General features: G+C 44.3%; 1 protein-coding gene across 1 annotated transcript; it reads right to left on the reverse strand.

Annotated features, from left to right (window-relative positions):
- Positions 1–551: 551 nt before the first annotated feature.
- Positions 552–24,864, reverse strand: LOC139389554 (AP-3 complex subunit beta-2-like). The gene is made up of 15 exons (XM_071136370.1): positions 24,830–24,864; positions 23,701–23,713; positions 21,361–21,456; positions 19,874–20,031; positions 17,019–17,088; positions 16,519–16,743; positions 16,249–16,431; positions 16,010–16,081; positions 15,842–15,904; positions 15,535–15,667; positions 15,314–15,351; positions 14,667–14,870; positions 13,003–13,177; positions 11,475–11,660; positions 552–769 (listed from the first exon to the last, which is right to left on the reverse strand). The coding sequence occupies exons 1-15, from the start codon at positions 24,862–24,864 to the stop codon at positions 552–554; spliced, it is 1,869 nt and encodes a 622-aa protein (XP_070992471.1).
- Positions 24,865–25,065: the final 201 nt, after the last annotated feature.

The raw sequence follows: 25,065 nt of genomic DNA on the forward strand, positions 1-25,065 counted from the left end.
ATATCGAGACTGGTCTTGAGTACTACAACACTGATACCTACCCAACCTTTACTCTGACATACATTTTTCACAATTAGTTTGTTGTTGATGGATCCAGACAGTTTAAGTGCATACCAGGAATATTTCTAGCTGCCTCAGGCTAGCCATAACTGATTATAGTGTAATCAAATGTGGCAAACCGCTATTTCACTATAAAAAGCAAAAAAATGGCCTACACCATCTTGAGTATAGCTGAGGAGTGATCTGATTAAACAGGGCCCCTTAACTTACTGTTGAGTTTGAATAGTAGACATCAGCAGTGCTCCTCGTCATTCACTAACAGATCTTAGCTCAATTATTAGCCTTTAAACTGCAAAATGTTATCTCCACCCCATGCCAAAATGTGTTGAATTGCAGGAAATTAGCTTTTGATTTGGTTGGTGGGGTGTCGCAAAAGGTCCCAAGGTGTTGGGGCCCCCAAACAAAACTTGCTTAGAACTCCCAAAAGGCTAGGGCCGGACCTGAATCTGGGCATATGAAACTGCGCCATAAAGACATCTATTCTAGGGTCTTCAATCAAAACTCACCAGCAGCTCAGAGAGGTGGTCCGATCTGGAGCTAAAGCCGCTGGTTTCAGAGTCGGCCGGGATGCTGCAGCGCGAGTCCAGGAAGGAGCGCCCCTCCACGCGGGGATTTCCACCCTGACTCAGCCCAGGGACCATCGCCAGCAGATCTGTGGTGCCCAGAGGTTCCAGAGCCTGGCCCAGTGGGCTACCCAGCATGCCTAGCACTATAAATACAAAGAATACTCATGTGCTCATCATACTGCAACTTGAGAGGGACATCACTGAAGGAAACCTCAACAAATTCACAGAGCCAGTGAAGACAGCATTTTGTTTCCTCAAGGTCAGCGTTTCTTAATTCTGGTACTTGTGCGAAGGGGTGCACGTTTTAGCCCCAGCACTACACAGCGGATTCAAATAATTAACTCAAGCTTTGAATCAGGTGCGTAGTGCTAAGGCAAAAACAAAAATGTGCATCCCTTTGGATTCCTGCAACCAAGATTAAGAAGCACTGCTCTGGGTGATTTCAAGTTATTAACCCAGGAATCACATGGATTATCTCTGTGACTGTGTTAACTTCAGAACAAAGTTGATAAGTTGCCTTGTTTGTCTTTGCAATTGATACAAACAAGCAACGTATAAAACGATGCATCAAATGAAAAAAATCATATTGAAACATTTCATGTTCAAGCAATTGAGTTCCAGTTTGCTACTTGTAGGCTACTGTCCAATTTGTCTCGATACATTTCATGTGTAGCCAAACAGTGTGACGAATCTGTGATTTAGTGTATTTTCATTTTGTAAGAATAAGCCGCCTCAAAATTTGCAGGCATAGGTGGTAATATCCCTAGGAGCTGATCAGATATCAGTATTGTGAAATTATAATTTTAAGGTAAGAGAAAGTACAGCGCTCCCCTTCTTTTGATCCTAGCAGTATTGACATGCTCCAACGACACACTTAGCATCTCTGCATGGTGTTTTGGGAAACTTTGGCCGTTGTAGAAAAGATGCATTGTTAAAACACTCATAAGCCTAAGTCCCATCGCTATTGGGAAACTGGGCCCTCGGCATTCAAATGTGATTACATTCTGTGGCCTCACTGCCCTGGATGAGGGTGCCACTGCCAGGCCAAACAAAACTGAGTCAGCAGCGAGTGTGCCATGCCAGAGACAAAATTGATAGTCATAGCAAAGAATTAAGAGACGTGATGAGGCAGAACCAGGGCTGGCCCCTTCTGGAAGTGTTTACCCTTGTGCACAGAAATAGGTCTGATGAATCATCCTTGGAAGTAGGAGCTCATTGCTGCCACTTGCATCAGAGGCCATCCTAATCCAAAGCACATTATAGATCAAAAATCATACCAGCACACCCCAAAAGGGGATTAGGGGGTTCTATTAGGACATTTGAAAGAATGAATCACAGCCAGGTTTATCACAAAGGGTTATATTAGGGCTGTGGCGGTCACTACATTTTGTCAGCCAGTGATTGTCAAGCAAATAACTGTCGATCTCACACAAAAATGTGCTTATGTTAATTAACAGCAATTATCATGAACACATTTCGCATTAATTTAGAGTTATGTAACATTAGTTGTGATACAAATGGTGGGCCATATGTTTAGATTTTTAATACATTGTAAGGCTACATGATGCGACTAATGATGTTTTGAAAAAAGTTGTTTGAAAGGCATGAGCTCTACTTTGTTTTTTATGCAGGCTATAGACACTTCGTCGTCTCTCATTCACAATTTGAGAAGCCTTGAATTTCCCAGCGGCATTCCCTTTGTGTGGCCATAATGTAACCTAAAAAAATCTTTCTCACAGGCTACAAGGGAAGACAGCCACATTGGGACGCAACTGCGTGCGTCCTTATCCAATTCCGAGGTGCATATTGAAGATATTTGAAAAACTGTCCACATTTACTCCGTCAGCCAACAAGATGAGTAGGCCTAACAAACAGCAAAGGCACTAGCCTATGTCAATCTACTACCATAGTACTACCATAGTACAAAAGTTGACCCATTCTATTCTGTGCCAGAAATAAATAATCCTACGTCTGGGACAGTTGCGGGATGTGATGTATTCATTTGGGATCTAAGCACTAGCATAAAAAACACTTTGTGTAATGAGGCTGACTGATATAATGGTGACTGATTTCTTCACATTATAAGGGCAGCAATGCGCACACAGCAGTAGGCTTTAAGCGTGAATGGTCCATTAGCGGGAAAACACCATTATGACCACAAATGCGATTATGCATGTAATGCTTCTATTATAAAAGGTGCATTTTTATGGTGAAAATTATCTTCCCCAAACATGAAACTAACATACCTCACACTGCATGAGCCAGTTAGGCCCTACACCTGTTTAAAGCGGATTAAAGTGGTTAATTTGAAAGAAATTATTCGGCCACTTTAGTTATGATACAAACCTTATGAAAACATACGGGCCTATGGGCAAGGCTACATGTGGCAAACTGTGATTAGAAAAAGTTATTAAAAAAAAGGCGTGGTTTGCCTTAAGCTGGGCATCATTCCCAAGTATATAATTCACAAGTGAGTACTAATAGTCACCCATCAGACTATTCTTGATTGAGCCTTTACATATACTAACTAACATGTGTGAAATTCATTTTGATTTAGAATGGACCATTATGCACGGTCTCTAAATTGGGGCAGGGGAAAAAAAATATGTCATTATTAAATAGCGGAACAGTTTTTTTCTGTGGTTCATTTTCATGCCAGCCAGGTAGGCTATACTCCTGTTGTAAAATCAAATCAAATTTTATTTGTCACATGCGCCGAATACAACAGTTAGTGAAAAAAAAAAATGCCAACATCAGCCAGCTGTCCAGTTTAACGTTGATGTGCAAAACTGATGTCAAAGCTGACGTGTATAACGTAGGTGAAGTAAAGACGCTGCATAAAATGCTACAACACAGCATTCCTAACCGAGACCACAATGTCTTGTGTGAATCAACAAGTCAACAATTTGAGCAGTCATTTGAAAGAGTAAGAACATTTCAGCGAGACAACTCAAAGGCAAAATCCATTAACGCCAAGATAATGGAATTCATTGCCCTTGACAATCAACTGCTCTCTGTCGTGGGTGATGTTGGCTTCGCGACTGGTTGAGCACCGCCGGTACACACCACCAAGTGTGCCATTTTTCATGTTGCCCTACCGGAGTTACACACATTAGCTTCACGACATACTATGGAACGCCGTTTGGGTCTTTGTGTGTCAAAAAAGACACGTCAATTAACACTTTTTGACACGTTAAATAAGCTTTTAATTTACCACGTCAAAAAAACTGTTCTATTATAGAATGTTGTGTGTTCTGAATTTGCACGTGCAAGCCAAGCGCCACCACTACTATCAGTAGCACTGTCAAAGTCTGCAAACAAGCAAACACCGGCCACGAACGATGTGTTTACAATACCACGTTGGTAATAAAGAATAATTAGTTCAACTGCAAATTCTGGGGTAGCTAGCACCAATACAACCAGCCTGAAGACCATGACCAGTAGAAACAGCAGTTATTTTCATTATTCTTAGTAATGATTTAGGAATCCCTGTGAGTAAGTATGAGCAACTTGTTCACCTATTGAAAATAAATAGCTAGCGTTATAAGCAGCCAGCTAGCTTCATCTGGCTAGTGAAGCTCGACCGGAACGGGTTGTGTTGTGAAGCTAGCCACAATAAGGATTAGGCACAATAGTGGAATTTGCAGTTGGCCTTCAAGATAAAAAGCACCTCATTGAAAGTGATGCAGAAGGTAATAAATTGGTGGAATCATGCCATATTTAGACTAGATCATATTAAACAAGGTTGGAATGTGAAGCAATGAAATGGGGTATCAGTCTACTCAGTGACACCCACAGAACACAATTGTTAAGAGTTTACGCGAATATTAGCGTTGTCTCATAGCGGGACTGCGACTGTGAAATCCCCTACCCAGTCAGCCTATTGTGTGTACCGACATATTGCACTGTACAGCTTTACCTAAGGATTGGGGATCAATGAAATAAGCTATCAGTCTACTCAATGCCCAATTTATTTTTTCCCCAACGTCCTCAGACTTCAAAATACCCACGCAGTTTATCCTCGGGAATAGTGTTCAGTCCACAAAGGTTGACAATAAATGTGGCTCAATTTACAGTTGTTTCAGAGTCCCGCAATAAGAGCTACAATGCTAATGTTCTCTGGGTGTCACTGAGTAGACTGATACCATGCAATTCTAAAGTATAAAACATCTGTGTGTTTCATGTGATTTCAGATTAAATCATTTGTTAATTTGACACTTGTGTTGATTTTATGTAACATGCCAACCTCGTTTAGCATGATCTATTCAATTATGGCATAATGCTACTATTTGTATTCATTTGCATCACTGTCAATGTCATATTTATATTTTGAAGGCTAACCTCAAAAGTCCTCGTGGCTAATCCTTATTGTGGCGAGCTTCACATAGATGGGTCCGAGCACCATTAATCAAGTAAAATAACTTTTTTATAAACTAGGGTAATTTTAGATTACACCTAGCTATGTAGTTAGCTAGCTAACTATAGCTAATGTAACAGATGTCGTTTTGCTATGTTTTTGGGGAAGAACATTGTTTGCATCCATAAGCTAGCCTTTTTAAAAAAATGACCAGCACTGTAGGTGTGCGAGACAAGTTTACCAGCATCATAGCATACGTATCGATGAATCGTTGTGACATATGACATACCTACATATACATATGTAACCAATATGTAATAACATAATTGCAAAAGGGTTTTCTAATGATCAATTAGTATATATATATATATATATATATATATATATATATATATATATATATATATACACACATATACACACACATACATACATACATGCACACACTGCTCAAAAATAAAGGGAACACTTAAACACAATGTTTATTTATTTTATCTTATCTTTATTTAACCAGGTAGGCAAGTTGAGAACAAGTTCAAATCAAATCAAATTTTATTTGTCACATACACATGGTTAGCAGATGTTAATGCGAGTGTAGCGAAATGCTTGTGCTTCTAGTTCCGACAATGCAGTAATAACCAACAAGTAATCTAACTAACAATTCCCAAACTACTGTCTTATACACAGTGTAAGGGGATAAAGAATATGTACATAAAGATATATGAAGAAGTGATGGTACAGAGCAGCATAGGCAAGATACAGTAGATGGCATCGAGCACAGTACACACACGAGATGAGCATGCAAACAAAGTGGCATAGTTAAAGTGGCTAGTGATACATGTACTACATAAGGATGCAGTAGATGATATAGAGTACAGTACATACATATACATATGAGATGAATAATGTAGGGTATGTAAACATTATATTAGGTAGCATTGTTTAAAGTGGCTAGTGATATATTTTACATAATTACCCATCAATTCCCATCAATTCCCATTATTAGAGTTGAGTCAGTGTGTTGGCAGCAGCCACTCAATGTTAGTGGTGGCTGTTTAACAGTCTGATGGCCTTGAGATAGAAGCTGTTTTTCAGTCTCTCGGTCCCAGCTTTGATGCACCTGTACTGACCTCGCCTTCTGGATGATAGCGGGGTGAACAGGCAGTGGCTCGGGTGGTTGCTGTCCTTGATGATCTTTATGGCCTTCCTGTAACATCGGGTGGTGTAGGTGTCCTGGAGGGCAGGTAGTTTGCCCCCGGTGATGCGTTGTGCAGACCTCACTACCCTCTGGAGAGCCTTACGGTTGTGGGCGGAGCAGTTGCCGTACCAGGCGGTGATACAGCCCGACAGGATGCTCTCGATTGTGCATCTGTAGAAGTTTGTGAGTGCTTTTGGTGACAAGCCGAATTTCTTCAGCCTCCTGAGGTTGAAGAGGCGCTGCTGCGCCTTCTTCACGATGCTGTCTGTGTGAGTGGACCAATTCAGTTTGTCTGTGATGTGTATGCAGAGGAACTTAAAACTTACTACCCTCTCCACTACTGTTCCATCGATGTGGATAGGGGGGTGTTCCCTCTGCTGTTTCCTGAAGTCCACAATCATCTCCTTAGTTTTGTTGACGTTGAGTGTGAGGTTGTTTTTCTGACACCACACTCCGAGGGCCCTCACCTCCTCCCTGTAGGCCGTCTCGTCGTTGTTGGTAATCAAGCCTACCACTGTTGTGTCGTCCGCAAACTTGATGATTGAGTTGGAGGCGTGCGTGGCTACGCAGTCGTGGGTGAACAGGGAGTACAGGAACGCACCCTTGTGGGGCCCCAGTGTTGAGGATCAGCGGGGTGGAGATGTTGTTGCCTACCCTCACCACCTGGGTGCGGCCCGTCAGGAAGTCCAGTACCCAGTTGCACAGGGCGGGGTCTAGACCCAGGGTCTCGAGCTTGATGACGAGCTTGGAGTGTACTGAATGCCGAGCTGTAGTCGATGAACAGCATTCTCACATAGGTATTCCTCTTGTCCAGATGGGTTAGGGCAGTGTGCAGTGTGGTTGAGATTGCATCGTCTGTGGACCTATTTGGGCGGTAAGCAAATTGGAGTGGGTCTAGGGTGTCAGGTAGGGTGGAGGTGATATGGTCCTTGACTAGTCTCTCAAAGCACTTCATGATGACGGAAGTGAGTGCTAGTGGTAGTCGTTTAGCTCAGTTACCTTAGCTTTCTTGGGAACAGGAACAATGGTGGCCCTCTTGAAGCATGTGGGAACAGCAGACTGGTATAGGGATTGATTGAATATGTCCGTAAACACACCGGCCAGCTGGTCTGCGCATGCTCTGAGGACGCGGCTGGGGATGCCGTCTGGGCCTGCAGCCTTGCGAGGGTTAACACGTTTAAATGTTTTACTCACCTCGGCTGCAGTGAAGGAGAGTCCGCATGTTTTCGTTGCAGGCCGTGTCAGTGGCACTGTATTGTCCTCAAAGCGGGCATAAAAGTTATTTAGTCTGCCTGGGAGCAAGACATCCTGGTCCGTGACTGGGCTGGTTTTCTTCTTGTAGTCCGTGATTGACTGTAGACCCTGCCACATACCTCTTGCGTCTGAGCCGTTGAATTGAGATTCTACTTTGTCTCTATACTGACGCTTGTTTGATAGCCTTGCGGAGGGAATAGATGCACTGTTTGTATTCGGTCATGTTACCAGTCACCTTGCCCTGATTAAAAGCAGTGGTTTGCGCTTTCAGTTTCACGCGAATGCTGCCATCAATCCACGGTTTCTGGTTAGGGAATGTTTTACTCGTTGCTATGGGAACGACATCTTCAACGCACGTTCTAATGAACTCGCACACCGAATCAGCGTATTCGTCAATGTTGTTATCTGACGCAATACGAAACATATCCCAGTCCACGTGATGGAAGCAGTCTTGGAGTGTGGAATCAGCGTGGTCGGACCAGCGTTGGACAGACCTCAGCGTGGGAGCTTCTTGTTTTAGTTTCTGTCTGTAGGCAGGGATGAGCAAAATGGAGTCGTGGTCAGCTTTTCCGAAAGGAGGGCGGGGCAGGGCCTTATATGCGTCGCAGAAGTTAGGATAACAATGATCCAAGGTTTTTCCAGCCCTGGTTGCGCAATCGATATGTTGATACAATTTAGGGAGTCTTGTTTTCAGATTAGCCTTGTTAAAATCCCCAGCTACAATGAATGCAGCCTCCGGATGTATGGATTCCAGGTTGCAAAGAGTCAAATAAAGCTCATTCAGAGCCATCGATGTGTCTGCTTGGGGGGGGATATATACGGCTGTGATTATAATCGAAGAGAATTCTCTTGGTAGATAATGCGGTCTACATTTGATTGTGAGGAATTTTAAGTCAGGTGAACAGAAGGATTTGAGTTCCTGTATGTTGTTATGATCACACCATGTCTCGTTAGCCATAAGGCATACATACGCCCCCGCCCCTCTTCTTACCAGAAAGATGTTTGTTTCTGTCGGCGCGATGCGTGGAGAAACCCGCTGGCTGCACCGCCTCCGATAGAGTCTCTCCAGTGAGCCATGTTTCCGTGAAGCAAAGAACGTTACAGTCTCTGATGTCCCTCTGGAATGCTACCCTTGCTCGGATTTCATCAACCTTGTTGTCAAGAGACTGGGCATTGGCGAGAAGAATGCTAGGGAGTGGTGCACGATGTGCCCGTCTCCGGAGTCTGACCAGAAGACCGCCTTGTTTCCCTCTTTTACGGAGTCGTTTTTTTGGGTCGCCGGCTGGGATCCATTCCGTTGTCCTGGTTGAAAGGCAGAACACAGGATCCGCTTCACGAAAATCATATTCTTGGTTGTACTGATGGTGAGTTGACGCTGATCTTATATTCAGTAGTTCTTCTCGACTGTATGTAATGAAACCTAAGATGACCTGGGGTACTAATGTAAGAAATAACACGTAAAAAAACAAAAAACTGCATAGTTTCCTAGGAACACGAAGCGAGGCGGCCATCTGTCAGCGCCATGTTCTCATTTACAATTGCGACCTGGCCAAGATAAAGCAAAGCAGTTCGACAGATACAACGACACAGAGTTACACATGGAGTAAAACAAACATACAGTCAATAATACAGTATAAACAAGTCTATATACAACGTGAGCAAATGAGGTGAGAAGGGAGGTAAAGGCAAAAAAAAGGCCATGGTGGCAAAGTAAATACAATATAGCAGGTAAAACACTGGAATGGTAGTTTTGCAATGGAAGAATGTGCAAAGTAGAAATAAAAATAATGGGGTGCAAAGGAGCAAAATAAATAAATAAATTAAATACAGTTGGGAAAGAGGTAGTTGTTTGGGCTAAATTATAGGTGGGCTATGTACAGGTGCAGTAATCTGTGAGCTGCTCTGACAGTTGGTGCTTAAAGCTAGTGAGGGAGATAAGTGTTTCCAGTTTCAGAGATTTTTGTAGTTCGTTCCAGTCATTGGCAGCAGAGAACTGGAAGGAGAGGCGGCCAAAGAAAGAATTGGTTTTGGGGGTGACCAGAGAGATATACCTGCTGGAGCGTGTGCTACAGGTGGGAGATGCTATGGTGACCAGCGAGCTGAGATAAGGGGGGACTTTACCTAGCAGGGTCTTGTAGATGACATGGAGCCAGTGGGTTTGGCGACGAGTATGAAGCGAGGGCCAGTCAACGAGAGCGTACAGGTCGCAATGGTGGGTAGTATATGGGGCTTTGGTGACAAAACGGATTGCACTGTGATAGACTGCATCCAATTTGTTGCCCAACACCGTGCAGGACGTTTTTCATTTGCCAGAGAACACCAAGATTGGCAAATTCGCCACTGGCGCCCTGTGCTCTTCACAGATGAAAGCAGGTTCACACTGAGCACATGTGACAGACGTGACAGTCTGGAGACGCCGTGGAGAACGTTCTGCTGCCTGCAACATCATCCAGCATGACCGGTTTGGCGGTGGGTCAGTCATGGGGTCAGTCATGGTCTTTGGGGGGCCGCACAACCCTCCTTGTGCTCGCCAGAGGTAGCCTGACTGTCATTAGGTACCGAGATGAGATCCTCAGACCCCTTGTGAGACCATATGCTGGTGCGGTTGGCCATGGGCTCCTCCTAATGCAAGACAATGTTAGACCTCATGTGGCTGGAATGTGTCAGCAGTTCCTGCAAGTGGAAGGCATTGATGCTATGGACTGAAAAGTATTTAATTAGAAAATTTCATTCATTCAGATCTAGGATGTTATTTTAGTGTTCCCTTTAATTTTTTGAGCATATACACACACATATGTGTATGTGTATATATATTATATACGTATGTGTATGTGTATGTGTATATATATATATATATGCTTTGTAAGTAGGACAATCGGCAGTGTATCAAATACTTGTTCTCCCCACTGTGTGTGTGTGTGTATATTTTTTTAAATCAACCATTTCCAGCTATAATAGTAATTTACAACATTACCAATGTCTACACTGTATTTCTGACCAATTTGCTGTTATTTTAATGATTTTTTAAAAAGTGCTTTTCTTTCAAAAACAAGGACTTTTCTAAGTGACCCCAAACGTTTGAACGGTAGTGTACGTGCTCGTAGTTCGTCTATTTTATAGTCCAATGATTGTACATTGGCTAATAGGACCGATGGTAAAGACAAACCCACTCGCCATCAGATCCTTACAAGGCACCCAGACCTACATTCAAGATATCTCCCTCTCCTGCGAATGACAGGGATGAGGGGCTTGTCAGGTGTCTGGAGTAAATCCTTCGCGCCCGACTCGTTAAGGAAAAATAATCTTCTTCCAGTACGAGGTGAGTAATCGCTGTCCTGATATCTAGAAGCTCTTTTCGGTCATAGGCGATGGTGGCAGAAACATGTGCAAAATAAGTTACAAATAACGCAAAACAAGACAATAGCACAATTGGTTAGGGGACGGAGGCCATCTCCTCCGGCACCATTATCCTGGCCTAGAAGCAATGTACTGAATATTAGGAAAGTTGAGAAATAAATGTAGTAGGCCTAGCCTATAGAAAGCTGATGGAATCCTCTTTTTAAGAGGCCATCACTTTGTTTTCTCACGCAATTGCATAGCCTATAGAAATGTTACGCAACATGAGCTCTCAAGAAGTGATTAGATTTTCAAAACATTTGTATTGATGTCAGAGTGATTATAGGGACAATAGAGTGCTGAGTACCAGGCAGTTAGCAAGTTTGGTAGGCTACTAATAAGCATCATCAGCATCAGATTGGAGAAGCCTAATTACTGTGACCTAACGGTCACATAGAATTTGACTCGTGACCGTGATACGGCCCCTGCTACAGCCCTAGGTCCTATTCCTTCCCAGTGATCCCAAAACAAGTTTCTAACAAAGCAAAAATCATAATTCTTCCATTTATCCAAAACAGACTACTCCCACCTCACCTACATTTCATAAAGGTTTTTTAAATTCTTAAAGAAGAAACCCATTTTCCCTCCCGGAAAAGGAAGGAAGGTTTTGTAGGTATGTGTATAAAATGGCACTGATACTCACTGGAGGGCGAGTTGGTGTGTGACGGAGGCTCCATGGTAGCAGAGGGCTGCTCCCAGTAGGCTAGGCTGAGTGACTGCCACAGCTGAGTGAAATCAGACAGGCCACCACCACGGAGCGTAGGCTGGGCTCTGGAGGGGCAAGGAACCTTGCTGCCTATAGGGCTACCCATCGCTGCAAAATCCCCATCTAGTAAGTATGGAGAAAAGAAGAGAGCGAGATAGAGTGAGTATAAACGAGTCAGAGAAGGAGAGAAAAGAGAGAACCAGACAAACCAAGTTGGGAGAACCTGAGAAAGGGAAGGCGTGAATCAGACAAAATGACAGAGAGCAGGTATAAAGGGAGGGTATAGTGAGAAAACATTCACAGCAGGCAACACCAAGAAAAGAGAAATGCACAACCTCTGGAAAATCCATTCTACATAGGTACTAGACTAACTACCTACCACCTCATCCACCACACCCCTCCCATCATCTCAGCCTTACCAAACTACTGTACCCGGGCAAGTGCCCAGAGGCTGCAATGCCTCTGTCGGCATCACCACCCAGCTAAGCATGTGACCTGGACTCGGCTGCCCTCACACACTCCTGACACTGCCATTCGGTGGTGTGAGAGATGGGTTGAATAAAGCACTCAGCACATGGATCCAACCAGGCAGCACCCGTGGCTGGGTGGCTCAGGAAGCAATGTGCTCCACTCGGTATCTCTCGGTAGAATGTGTGTGAGCGTGGGGCTCAGCAGTGCTCCCCAGAATCTCTCGGCCGACTGTGTGTGTGCGTGTATGGCTGACTCTCCTGTAGCTCTCGCGAGTGTCCAACTGCCGCTGCGCACTGATCAGACAGGCTGCTTTCTGCTTTCTCTTGCCTGCCTAAGCATGTGTTCCAAAACACTGACTGGATTCACACAACAGCGATCTGAGGAGAACAGCAGTCTGAGAAGTTGGACCCCCTCCAGATTCAGCCCCTCCCCATATGCCTCAGTCTGGTCTGACTCAGCAAATCGGACCGGTAGGGAGGCAGACAGATTCAACTCGCTTGATACCAACACTACTATTCATTCAACACTACAAAAAATGCCTAGAAACTTATTCAGAAGAGTATAAATTTACTGCTCAGATAAAGATATATTTTGAGATGCATAATTCTCAGCCTTGTAGAACAGGGCATTGTCAGTTCAATACATTACAATTCTATCTGCAATGTTACAAAACTTGCATCTTGCTGAATAAGCCCTTTACCATTTGGCAAAACTAACAAGACGTCCCTGTAAGGAGAAGGAAGTCAAGTTCTGCCTCGGTATTGGCAGGAGCCAGTACCTGGATCAGTTACAAGAGCAGCATGAATGAGCTTCAATGCTTTCCCAATCTCATTGACAAAAAGAGAATCAGCTGACTGCCATTGTGGTATCATACTGCTATAGAATGAGTTCTGCAGGAGTTATGAGAAACAATGCTGAGAACTCACATCATAGCTGTTCAATTCTAGACTAGGTCCAATTTTACAATGCATTTCTTAAATGGCTTTGGAATTACCTGACAGGTGATGGACACGCTTCCCCTTGTGGTTTGTGGGTGTAGTGCACACCCCAGTGAGGTCCAGAGAGTTGCCCAACATATTGTTAATTCGGCGGAAGATAGCACCATTGCTGCATGTAGGCAGGGCTTGAGAGCCTGTATGCCAGTGGACATGGAGCCTCGGGTCTTCTTTCTGTTTGCGGTATGAATGTAGAACATGCAATGTACAACAGGCAGACAATACTGCACATACATAAAATGTAGGCTTATTCCCCAATAAAGTAGGTTTATTCCCCGTGTAGTCTAGATAGGAAACGTTGAAATAATAGGCCTAGTCTTTACACCTTGGCCTTGTTGGCTATTATTTATCCGGTTGTCACTGCATTTGAGGTAAACTTATCAGTCAAGTGAAGGTAAAAACGCGATTAAATATGCACTAGACATAAAAGGCAACCATAAATACATTTACATCGTTAAACAGTTAGAGCTGGACTGGTGATTATTTATGAATGGGAAAATGTTAAATTGAAATAATATATTGAAAAATGTCTACAGCTAACGTTAGCAGTTGCACCGTGGACAAAAGCTAAAGGTTCATTTTACAAAAGGACATAGTCGTTGAACGACTGGGAGGTTTATTTTATAGACAGCGCTCGACTATTCACACAAAAGTCTACTTACCAGAGAAAAGGCCATATTATTGGACAGGAACCCGCGTGGATGTGTCAAATATCTGTCTGCCTGCCTCGAAACACTACTTGAAGACTACTTTCAATACTCAGGTGTCATGATTAGGAAAATGTGCGTCAACGTATCTGTTAACGGCATGCGGGGTAATTCATTTGAAATGGCTGAAGCGGCACCACTGAAGTAGACATGCACAAACCTACAAATCATATTTTAACTAAATTAAAATGGGGTACATCACGTCGTAGTTTCAGTACTATAACTTCCAGTATTTCAATATGACACAAAACAGCAATATTCTTTCATGATTTCATAACTTCCTATTTGACACATTCCCCTACTATCTCCCCTGTCAAATAAAACATGCAACATACTAATTCAATAAATAAACAAATCTACATCAATAGAAACTCTCTCGAAGAAGACAACACAGGAACATTCAGTCTGCAGCTGTTTAAGTATTATTCAACTGTATGTACAATTGTGAAATTCCTTTGTTTTTCCCTTTCCCTCTCTTTTGAATCCGCCATTTTGTGTAACAAGCCGTCATATCGGTTTAGTCCACTAGGGACCTTTCATTGCATTGTGTTAGTAAACAATAACTATACTGTGTGTTTATGTATTTCTGTATGATTATTTAGTTAGTAAAAAAATAATTACGCCAATTTGTATATCGCTGATTCATCATTTATGCTAGGGTTAATGCAGATATCCAAGAATATTGACTGTGACTGATGTAAGAGATATTTATATCTTTAGAGTTTAGTCAGGAGATAGTAACTTGTTAAATAACTTTTCCCGTGGTGCCCCAGATTACTACTTAATGAATTGTTATATGATTAATTTAATTGCGTAATAATTGAACGTGGTATGTAATTATTTTATAAAAAGGGCCAGGAACAGCTTATTGGCATACTTGCTGAGGGCACCACTCTTTAAATGGAGATTCGAGGACGGGCGCAGGCTTAAGGGCCAGGAACAGCTTCTTGGCATACTTGCTGAGGGCACCACTCTTTAAATGGAGATTCGAGGACGGGCGCAGGCTTAAGGGCCAGGAACAGCTTCTTGGCATACTTGCTGAGGGCACCACTCTTGTCAGTGGGCACGATGAGCTGGCGGATGAAGCGTGCCCGGTCGCGAATGTCATAGTTCTGGTCGTACTTGGCCAGGTTCAGCACGTACTGAGTGAGCAGTTTTGTCTGAGGGAGGAGAGGAACAAGGGAGGAGGGAGTGTGGGAGGAGAGGAAAAGAGAGAGAATGTTACTTTCAACTGGAGGGAGGTGACAGCTTGGTGCTAGAGACACAGAGAGAGAGATATTTCAACACTGTGGACAGTGCCATAGGGATGACTGTATCATTCCAGTGGATCATTGGTTTTTCCTTATGGGGGAAGCAGATATAACTGTCTACAAGATAAGGAACCCCCAAACCAAAATAATTCAACATAAAGTAGAAGGGATACAAGAGAGCTTTGAAATACTGTACAGAAACCTACACTCCCAATCACACTTTGACAATGACTTACAAATAGACTAATTTTCTTACTCACTGATCTTACAGTACCCACCATCATTGAAGAACAGAATGAGATGTTAAGCTCAGAAATGACCACAGAGGAATTAAATACAGCTATTACTGGTACCAAAGCAAACAAATCCTTGGGTACGGACGGTTTCACCTCTGAATGGTAGAAATCATTTAGAGAATAGATTATCCCAAGTTTGGTGCGGCGTGGCCCTGAGGGCTGCGTTGCATGAATAGACTTGCATCTGGACTATTGCCAAACTATGGATGGGTAGAAAAGAAGTCTCAATGATAATGCAAAAATGTCACGCGTGTCGGAACGGGAAGACGTCTACTCACCATCGCGGTTGGAGAGCAGCTGCACCAGGCCGTTGAGACAGGTGTCCCTCACCTCCCCAATGTTGGTGGCACAGCGGCCGATGGCCTGGATGGTGGCTGCCACAAAGTCCTTATCATTGCTTTTAATGCACGTCTGCCAGAGAGAAAACATGGAAGGAAGTTAACCCACTGTAGGCAGACGTGTACTGTACCGCCATGTACCCCTAGCGACAAATGCATCCAAACACACAGGAAAGCAAAACAAATGATCATCCTTATCACAAATGGCAGTCAAGCTAACCAGAAGTCTTAACCATTTTTACTATACCTGAAATTCTCTCAGGATGGTGGATATATTTGTCTTGTTGGCCAAATTGGTCAAAACCTCCAGCTGACAAAACAATCAAGACTATAATTAAAGTTCTGAAATGTCAACGGGTTGCAGCATACTGTAACACGAAATGAAAGCATGTCAATGTGAGAAGTGTTTGGTCACCTTGAGGACTTTAATCTGGGTTGGGTCTGTGAAGCGGATGTAGAAACTCTTCAGATAGGGCTCAAACATCCCCTGGGAAACACAGAGACAAATAACATGTACAATTTTTAGATCGTGCTGCAGACCCCATGCAGTACCTCCTCGGTTCAAACAATCAGCCCCTAAACAATTTGGAATCAATTTTACCATTCAATACCCCTTTTGCACCCTTTGGAGATATTGTTGAAGCTATGACTCACCCTTCTCTTGATGGACATTGTTGCCACATTCTGAAGGACGACATATTGCACTTCACTACATGGGGATAGAAAGGGGGGGGGAAGGGAGCGAGAGAGAACATTAATATAATTAATTACATGCAGCTGCCTCTCCCCCCCCACACACACACACACACAATGAGATGTAGCTGTTGTCAAGGCCTCCTCCAACAGGGATTCCTGTAGAGAGAGGGAGGGATGAGTGGAGTAACACAGACACACACACACGCACACACACACACAAACAAACACACAACCACGAAGACACAGTATGCGGGGACCTGCTGTACTCACGTTCATGTTGGGGTTGAGGAACTGCGTCCGGGCGTAGCGAGTGAGCATGTTGATGATGACCACCTGACCCCACTCCTCCACGTCGATCAGCAGGTTACACAGCTTACGGTAGTTCTTATGGATCAGGTCTATGCGCTCAGGACACAACTCCTCAAAGGCCATGACAACACTACCTGCCACTAGCTGCAGGCACAGTCAGAGGGAGAGAAATTCTCTAAATCCTATAGATACTTTAAGCTCAAAAAATGGGCATATGTTGACTTTGGCAGAGGCATGAAAATTGGCACATCAGTATCATTTTCACACTTAACACAACCTGATATGGTACCATTCACGCAAGCTTGTAATGCCACCAATAGGCTAAAGCAGAATATGGGTTTAACTGAGCTTAAGTTTTCAGTCATAGTTTCCCTTGTAAAGAGCGTACAGAGTCGGCTAACGGGAAATATTTAACCTACTGTGGTTTTATCAGCCAGGAGCTTCTCAATGACCTCAATCAGACAGTCCTTCTGCTCTGGGTCCAAGCTGAGAGGAGACAACAGACATGTGTCAGGAAGACAAGGAGCTGGATTCTATCTCTCTCTTTCGGTCTATGTCTCTATCATACAGACCCCCCCCCCCCCCCCCCCCCCCCCCCCCCGCCATGTTATACCTGTAGAGCAGGGGTGTCAAAGTCAAATGGACGGAGGGCCAAATAAAAAAATCAGCTACAAGACGAGGGCCGGACTGTTCGAATGTTCATTGAAAAAATTTTAAATGACGCATATAGTCTAGTGAACCTAATTGAACCTACTGAAAACCTAACAAATATATTACAATATGATCAGATAAATAAAGCAATATTTTCTTATGGCTCTGTCAGTAATCTTTAATTTTCAACAGACACAAAAGACAAATTTCCTTTATATAAATATCCCCATAACATGAACATTAAATGAAAGAAACCGGTATTCAAGGCACCATCAGTAGACTATATTTTCTATTTTAGCAAAAGTGGGCTAAATTTACTTCAAAGAAAAAACAATAATAGCAATTTTCTATCATCCACTCAACTGAAATATTTTTAAAATATAATTGGATTGAAATACAAAAAAATAAAGTGCAAAAATCTATTAATCAAAAACAACACTTTGTTTAAGGAGAAGTAACATGCAGTGAAAACAAATATTAAATTTTAACTTTTAAACTTGAACTGAGTAAAAACTCTAAATATGTGATTGCACAGTAATGTTCACTTGTTTGAGGTTGAGGGTGATACTTGGTGGTGTCCCATCTTTTCCACAAGTTCATCAATGTTCGGGGTAAGGCTCTGAGCTGAAGAAATCCTCAGAATTGAGTGGAGGTGTTCAGCAGTAAGTCGACTTCTGTGTGATGTTTTGTTCAGGTTCATCAAAGAAAACAGTTGTTCACACAGGTATGTGCTGCCAAACATAGACAACGTTTGAGCAGCCTGGATGCGCAGCTGGGGCATTGTGCCGGGGAGGAAACGGGCGAACTCCGCAGCACCCACTGCCGCATATTTTGCCCTCAGTGCATCATTGCATTGGAGGTCAATCAACTCCATTTGGAGGTTTGGTGGTGAGCTTTCCACGTCAACAGCAAATGGGTTACCGAGCAGTTCCAACCTGCTTTTTTGTGCTTCAAAGTCAGCAAATCGGCGTCGAAAGTCAGCGGCAAGCATACCTATTTTATCAGCCAACTGTGTGCTCGGGAACGCACTGGTAGAGAGCTTCTCTTTCATGGTCTGGCAGCTGGGAAAGTGGCTCAAATTTTCTTTCCGCATCTGCGTCTCCCACAGAGTCAGTTTGGTTTTAAATGCCTTCACTGTACTGTACATATCAGAGATGACACGATCCCGACCCTGCAGCTGCAAGTTTATTGCATTCAGATGACTCGTAATGTCACACAGAAAAGCCATTTCACACAGAAACATTTCGTCTCGGAGTTGTGTTGTGTCTTTCCCTTTGCTGTCCAAGAACAGACAAATCTCCTCACGAAGCTCGAAACATCTTTGAAGCACCTTTCCCTGGCTTAGCCATCGCACCTCTGTGTGATAAGGCAAATCACCATGCTCCGTTTCTAACTCCGTCAGAAATGCCTTGAACTGGCGGTGATTCAAACCTTTGGCTCTGATAAAGTTAACTGTGCGCGTGATGATGCTCATTACATGCTCCATTTTCAAGGCGTTACCGCACAACGCTTCCTGGTGTATGATACAATGATAAGCTGTCAGCTCACCTGTCGCGTTTTCCTCTTGCATCTTTTCCCGTATCTTCGCCACCAGTCCGCTCCTGTGTCCACACATCGCAGGTGCTCCGTCGGTTGTCAAACCCACGAGTTTTTCCCAAGGCAGCTCCATCTCATTTACACATCTTGACACCTCTTCATACAAATCATGCCCCGTAGTTGTGCCATGCATAGGACGTAAAGCCAAAAACTCCTCTGTCACGCTTAGGTTGGAGTCCACTCCGCGGATGAAAATTGACAACTGGGCAATGTCAGAAATGTCGGTGCTCTCATCCACAGCCAAGGAATATGCAATAAAATCTTTTCCCTTTTTCACAAGCTGCTCTTTTAGATTGATGGACAACTGGTCTACTCTCTCGGCAATGGTGTTTCTGCTCAGACTCACATTTAAAAAGAGTTGCCTTTTTTCTGGGCAAACTTCGTCACAAACTTTAATCATGCAGTTTTTGATGAAATCCCCCTCCGTAAATGGCCGGGCTGATTTAGCGATCTCTTCTGCCAAAATAAAACTGGCCTTGACAGCAGCCTGGCCTTGTGATTTGGCTTTTTTGAACAGAGCCTGTCGAGATTTGAGGCCTCGTTTTAATTCCTCTGCCTTTTGTAGCCTTTGTTCCATGTCCATATTCTTGTTTTTGTCCGCGTGTTTCGTTTCATAATGTCGTCTCAGATTATACTCTTTCAGTACCGCCACACTTTCTCCACACAGAAGACACACAGGTTTTCCAGCTACCTTCGTGAACATATACTCCGACTCCCACCTTGTTTGAAACCCCCGGTTCTCAGTATCCACCTTCCGTTTTGCCATTTTTGATGGGTATCTGAAAGTTAATTTTACTGTGATGCTGACGACTGCTGTGCCAATAAATATTGAAATGAAGCAGCCTACTGCTCGGTGCGTCACCTTTGCATTGTGGGAAATGTAGTATTGGTGCGTGTAAAAGATCTGCGGGCTGCCGGCTTGCTGCGGGCCGGTTCTAATAATAAATCAAGATCATCCCAGGGGCCGTAAAAAACCTTCTTGCGGGCCGGATGTGGCCCGCGGGCCTTGACTCTGACATATGTGCTGTAGAGTTTGGGGATGGCGTGAGCTGCCGTCTTCCTCACATAGGGGGACATGTCGGAGGCAGCCTCTTTGATGGCCAGCATCATGATAGGGACAATAATGGTGACTCTGATGCTGGAGAGCACACGCAGAGCACTTGCCCGGATCAACTGGTTAGGGTCCTAGGAAGACAGACAGAGAGAGAGACAGCGAGAAACAGAGAGAGGGAGACAGAGACAGAGAGAGAGAAATGTTAAGATATCATTGAATGACTCAATTAACTCCCTTTATTATACATATTATTTACTGCTGGTAGGTTCAGTGTGAATTCAGTGAAGTGTCAAAAACACCACGACCGGCCTCCCGGGTGGCGCAGTGGTTAAGGGCGCTGTACTGCAGCGCCAGCTGTGCCATCAGAGTCCCTGGGTTCGCGCCCAGGCACTGTCGTAACCGGCCGTGACTGGGAGGTCCGTGGGGCAATGCACAATTGGCCAGGCGTCGTCCGGGTTAGGGAGGGCTTGGCTGGTATGGATATCCTTGTCTCATCGAGCACCAGCAACTCCTGTGGCGGGCCGGGCGCAGTGCACGCTAACCAAGGTTGCCAGGTGCACGGTGTTTCCTCCGATACATTGGTGCGGCTGGCTTCCGGATTGGATGCGCGCTGTGTTAAGAAGCAGTGCGGCTTGGTTGGGTTGTGTATCGGAGGACTTACGACTTTCAACCTTCGTCTCTCCCGAGCCCGTACGGGAGTTGTAGCGATGAGACAAGATAGTAGCTACTAACAATTGGACACCACGAAATTGGGGAGAAAAAGGGGGGTAAAAATTCAACAACAACAAACAAAAAAACCCACCATGACCATCAATCATAGAGAAACCTACTGATATGCTACATGTATCAACCTTCCAGCTTTTTACATACTGCAAGTTGGACCTTGTGTGGCAGCGAGGATAGAGTGACAAAAAAACGAGATCTCTAATCTCAGAATTAACTATCGATTGGCTATTAATCTGTGAGAGAGAGAGAGAGAGAGAGTGGAAGGGGAAAAAAAGAGGTAAACACTGGAAATGGAAAGGGGAGAGAGAGAGATAAGACCTAGCTATTTTTTTATTAATCTCCTCTGGAATCTCATCTCAGCTTCAGTAGGAGAGCAGGTGAAACAGATGGTTATTGTCAAATGGCTGGAGAGGAATGCCCTGCTCCTGCTGTGTATGTGTCTGTGTGTGAAGAAAGAAATAATGATCTTACGACTTTGATAATTGATAGATGAATCTCTCTCTCTCTCTCTTCTTTATCTATCAATGATCTCTCTCTCTCTCTTCTTTTTGTCTTGTCATAACACCACCATCGGATCATGTCACGTGTTCCCAACTCAATGGACCCCCTTTGTCCAGAGTAGATAGAAGTTGCCGCTGACCACAGGTCTAGGGTCAGATATCTTTGTCTCCCTCCAATAGTTAAGGTTTAGGATATCTAATGCTAGATCTGTGGTTATGGGCAAGGTGACTGACCTTCAGGCCTCTCTGAAAGGTTGAAATGGAGAGCAGAGCCAGATCCTGCTGTTCCTCAGCATAGCGCACCAGGTACACATAGACCAGCTTCTTCACCTGAGATAGTGAAGAGATCAGGGAAGAGGAGAGAGGGGGGGAACTTGAGACATGACGGTACAACACACCATTGGATATATTACCCCAAACCTGCCATTTATCAATCTACTATGCTTCTATTCATTGCCATTGATAGGCAGTCTATAAGCAAAACCATCACCTTAATACTTGCCTCGCATTCACACCTTGTTTCACATGAAACTGAGCAATATTCAGTCTGGATGCAAGACAACCTAAAAATTGTCAAGCCTTCAACTACTCTTGTGCCTCTATATTGTTTGCTTCATTGTCTGCTTGAGATAGTTTACAAAATGAAAATAACGGGCAATTTCTCCAATGAAGGTATTAACAGTTTGATATATAGGCCTATGCACGGCTCAAAGATCTAAAAAAAGTAAAGCTCGGGCCAGCCAGTACCCCCCTGAAAAATAAATGTATATGTGACCTCAACTTCATGCTACAGTATATGTGGGATGGCTGGCTGGCTCCAAGACAACAGCTACATCTCATTGTGTGTGTGGGATGGCTGGCTGGCTCCAAGACAACAGCTACATCTCATTGTGTGTGTGGGATGGCTGGCTGGCTCCAAGACAACAGCTACATCTCATTGTGTGTGTGGGATGGCTGGCTGGCTCCAAGACAACAGCTACATCTCATTGTGTGTGTGGGATGGCTGGCTGGCTCCAAGACAACAGCTACATCTCATTGTGTGTGTGGGATGGCTGGCTGGCTCCAAGACTTACCTCGATGTTCTTGCTACAGTATATGTGGGATGGCTGGCTGGCTCCAAGACTTACCTCGATGTTCTTGCTACAGTAAATGTGGTATGGCTGGCTGGCTCCAAGACTTACCTCGATGTTCTTGCTACAGTATATGTGGGATGGCTGGCTGGCTCCAAGACTTACCTCGATGTTCTTGCTACAGTATATGTGGTATGGCTGGCTGGCTCCAAGACTTACCTCGATGTTCTTGCTACAGTATATGTGGTATGGCTGGCTGGCTCCAAGACTTACCTTGATGTTCTTGCTACAGTATATGTGGGATGGCTGGCTGGCTCCAAGACTTACCTCAATGTTCTTGCTACAGTATATGTGGTATGGCTGGCTGGCTCCAAGACTTACCTCGATGTTCTTGCTACAGTATATGTGGGATGGCTGGCTGGCTGGCTTCAAGACAACAGCTACATCTCATTGTGTGTGTGGGAGGGCTGGCTGGCTCCAAGACAACAGCTACATCTCATTGTGTGTGTGGGATGGCTGGCTGGCTCCAAGACAACAGCTACATCTCATTGTGTGTGTGGGATGGCTGGCTGGCTCCAAGACTTACCTCGATGTTCTTGCTACAGTATATGTGGGATGGCTGGCTGGCTCCAAGACTTACCTCGATGTTCTTGCTACAGTAAATGTGGTATGGCTGGCTGGCTCCAAGACTTACCTCGATGTTCTTGCTACAGTATGTGTGGGATGGCTGGCTGGCTCCAAGACTTACCTCGATGTTCTTGCTACAGTATATGTGGTATGGCTGGCTGGCTCCAAGACTTACCTCGATGTTCTTGCTACAGTATATGTGGGATGGCTGGCTGGCTCCAAGACTTACCTCAATGTTCTTGCTACAGTATATGTGGTATGGCTGGCTGGCTCCAAGACTTACCTCGATGTTCTTGCTACAGTATATGTGGTATGGCTGGCTGGCTCCAAGACTTACCTCGATGTTCTTGCTACAGTATATGTGGTATGGCTGGCTGGCTCCAAGACTTACCTCGATGTTCTTGCTACAGTATATGTGGTATGGCTGGCTGGCTCCAAGACTTACCTCGATGTTCTTGCTACAGTATATGTGGGATGGCTGGTTGGCTCCAAGACTTACCTCGATGTTCTTGCTACAGTATATGTGGTATGGCTGGCTGGCTCCAAGACTTACCTCAATGTTCTTGCTACAGTATATGTGGTATGGCTGGCTGGCTCCAAGACTTACCTCAATGTTCTTGCTACAGTATATGTGGTATGGCTGGCTGGCTCCAAGACTTACCTCGATGTTCTTGCTACAGTATATGTGGGATGGCTGGCTGGCTCCAAGACTTACCTCGATGTTCTTGCTACAGTATATGTGGTATGGCTGGCTGGCTCCAAGACTTACCTCGATGTTCTTGCTACAGTATATGTGGTATGGCTGGCTGGCTCCAAGACTTACCTCGATGTTCTTGCTACAGTATATGTGGTATGGCTGGCTGGCTCCAAGACTTACCTCGATGTTCTTGCTACAGTATATGTGGGATGGCTGGCTGGCTCCAAGACTTACCTCGATGTTCTTGCTACAGTATATGTGGTATGGCTGGCTGGCTCCAAGACTTACCTCAATGTTCTTGCTACAGTATATGTGGGATGGCTGGCTGGCTCCAAGACTTACCTCGATGTTCTTGCTACAGTATATGTGGGATGGCTGGCTGGCTTCAAGACAACAGCTACATCTCATTGTGTGTGTGGGATGGCTGGCTGGCTCCAAGACAACAGCTACATCTCATTGTGTGTGTGGGATGGCTGGCTGGCTCCAAGACAACAGCTACATCTCATTGTGTGTGTGGGATGGCTGGCTGGCTCCAAGACAACAGCTACATCTCATTGTGTGTGTGGGATGGCTGGCTGGCTCCAAGACAACAGCTACATCTCATTGTGTGTGTGGGATGGCTGGCTGGCTCCAAGACAACAGCTACATCTCATTGTGTGTGTGGGATGGCTGGCTGGCTCCAAGACAACAGCTACATCTCATTGTGTGTGTGGGATGGCTGGCTGGCTCCAAGACAACAGCTACATCTCATTGTGTGTGTGGGATGGCTGGCTGGCTCCAAGACAACAGCTACATCTCATTGTGTGTGTGGGATGGCTGGCTGGCTCCAAGACAACAGCTACATCTCATTGTGTGTGTGGGATGGCTGGCTGGCTCCAAGACAACAGCTACATCTCATTGTGTGTATGTGTGGGATGTCATATTGCGTATGCAATGATGTTCGAGAGAAAAAAAAATACGATGTTTGTTGTTTGCAGTAACTTTGTTGTTGTGATATCCCAAACTGACGTGGCAGTTTCAGCAATTAAGGATTCCCGCTTTAAAGGTAAACCCAGCAATATGACATCCCACACACACACACTGAGATGTAGCTGTTGTCATGTCACATGGTGACAATACTGAAGTCATCCCTGGGCAGATGGATTGAACCTGTTCTCTGAGCAATTTCATGGTGACATTTCCTCGTTGCTGACTGATGACCTCATCACTGTGCACGCAGCTCCACAACACCAGAAATAAACTAAAGAGCAGGTGCTAGACAGCCAGGATGAGAGACAACAATTTCCTTGCTTTTTGTGACATTGTTTACTGTTTGTGCCTGTTCTTGTCTATGGCCCCATTCATGTGGACTCAAAACCTTGGGTTGATATTTAACCTGAAATGCACAAGGTCCTTTTTTTCTGGATCTTTGTAGAATTTTTACCAATTTAGAGTCACACAAAATCATGTGTTGGCTACTCCAACAATTAATCCACAAATAAAAGGTGAAACCTAGTTAGTTTCTAGTAATTTCTCCTCCTTTAGTCTTCTTCTATGGCCTTTATA

Source organism: Oncorhynchus clarkii, chromosome 30, assembly GCF_045791955.1.
Source record: "Oncorhynchus clarkii lewisi isolate Uvic-CL-2024 chromosome 30, UVic_Ocla_1.0, whole genome shotgun sequence".
Lineage (NCBI taxonomy): Eukaryota > Metazoa > Chordata > Actinopteri > Salmoniformes > Salmonidae > Oncorhynchus > Oncorhynchus clarkii.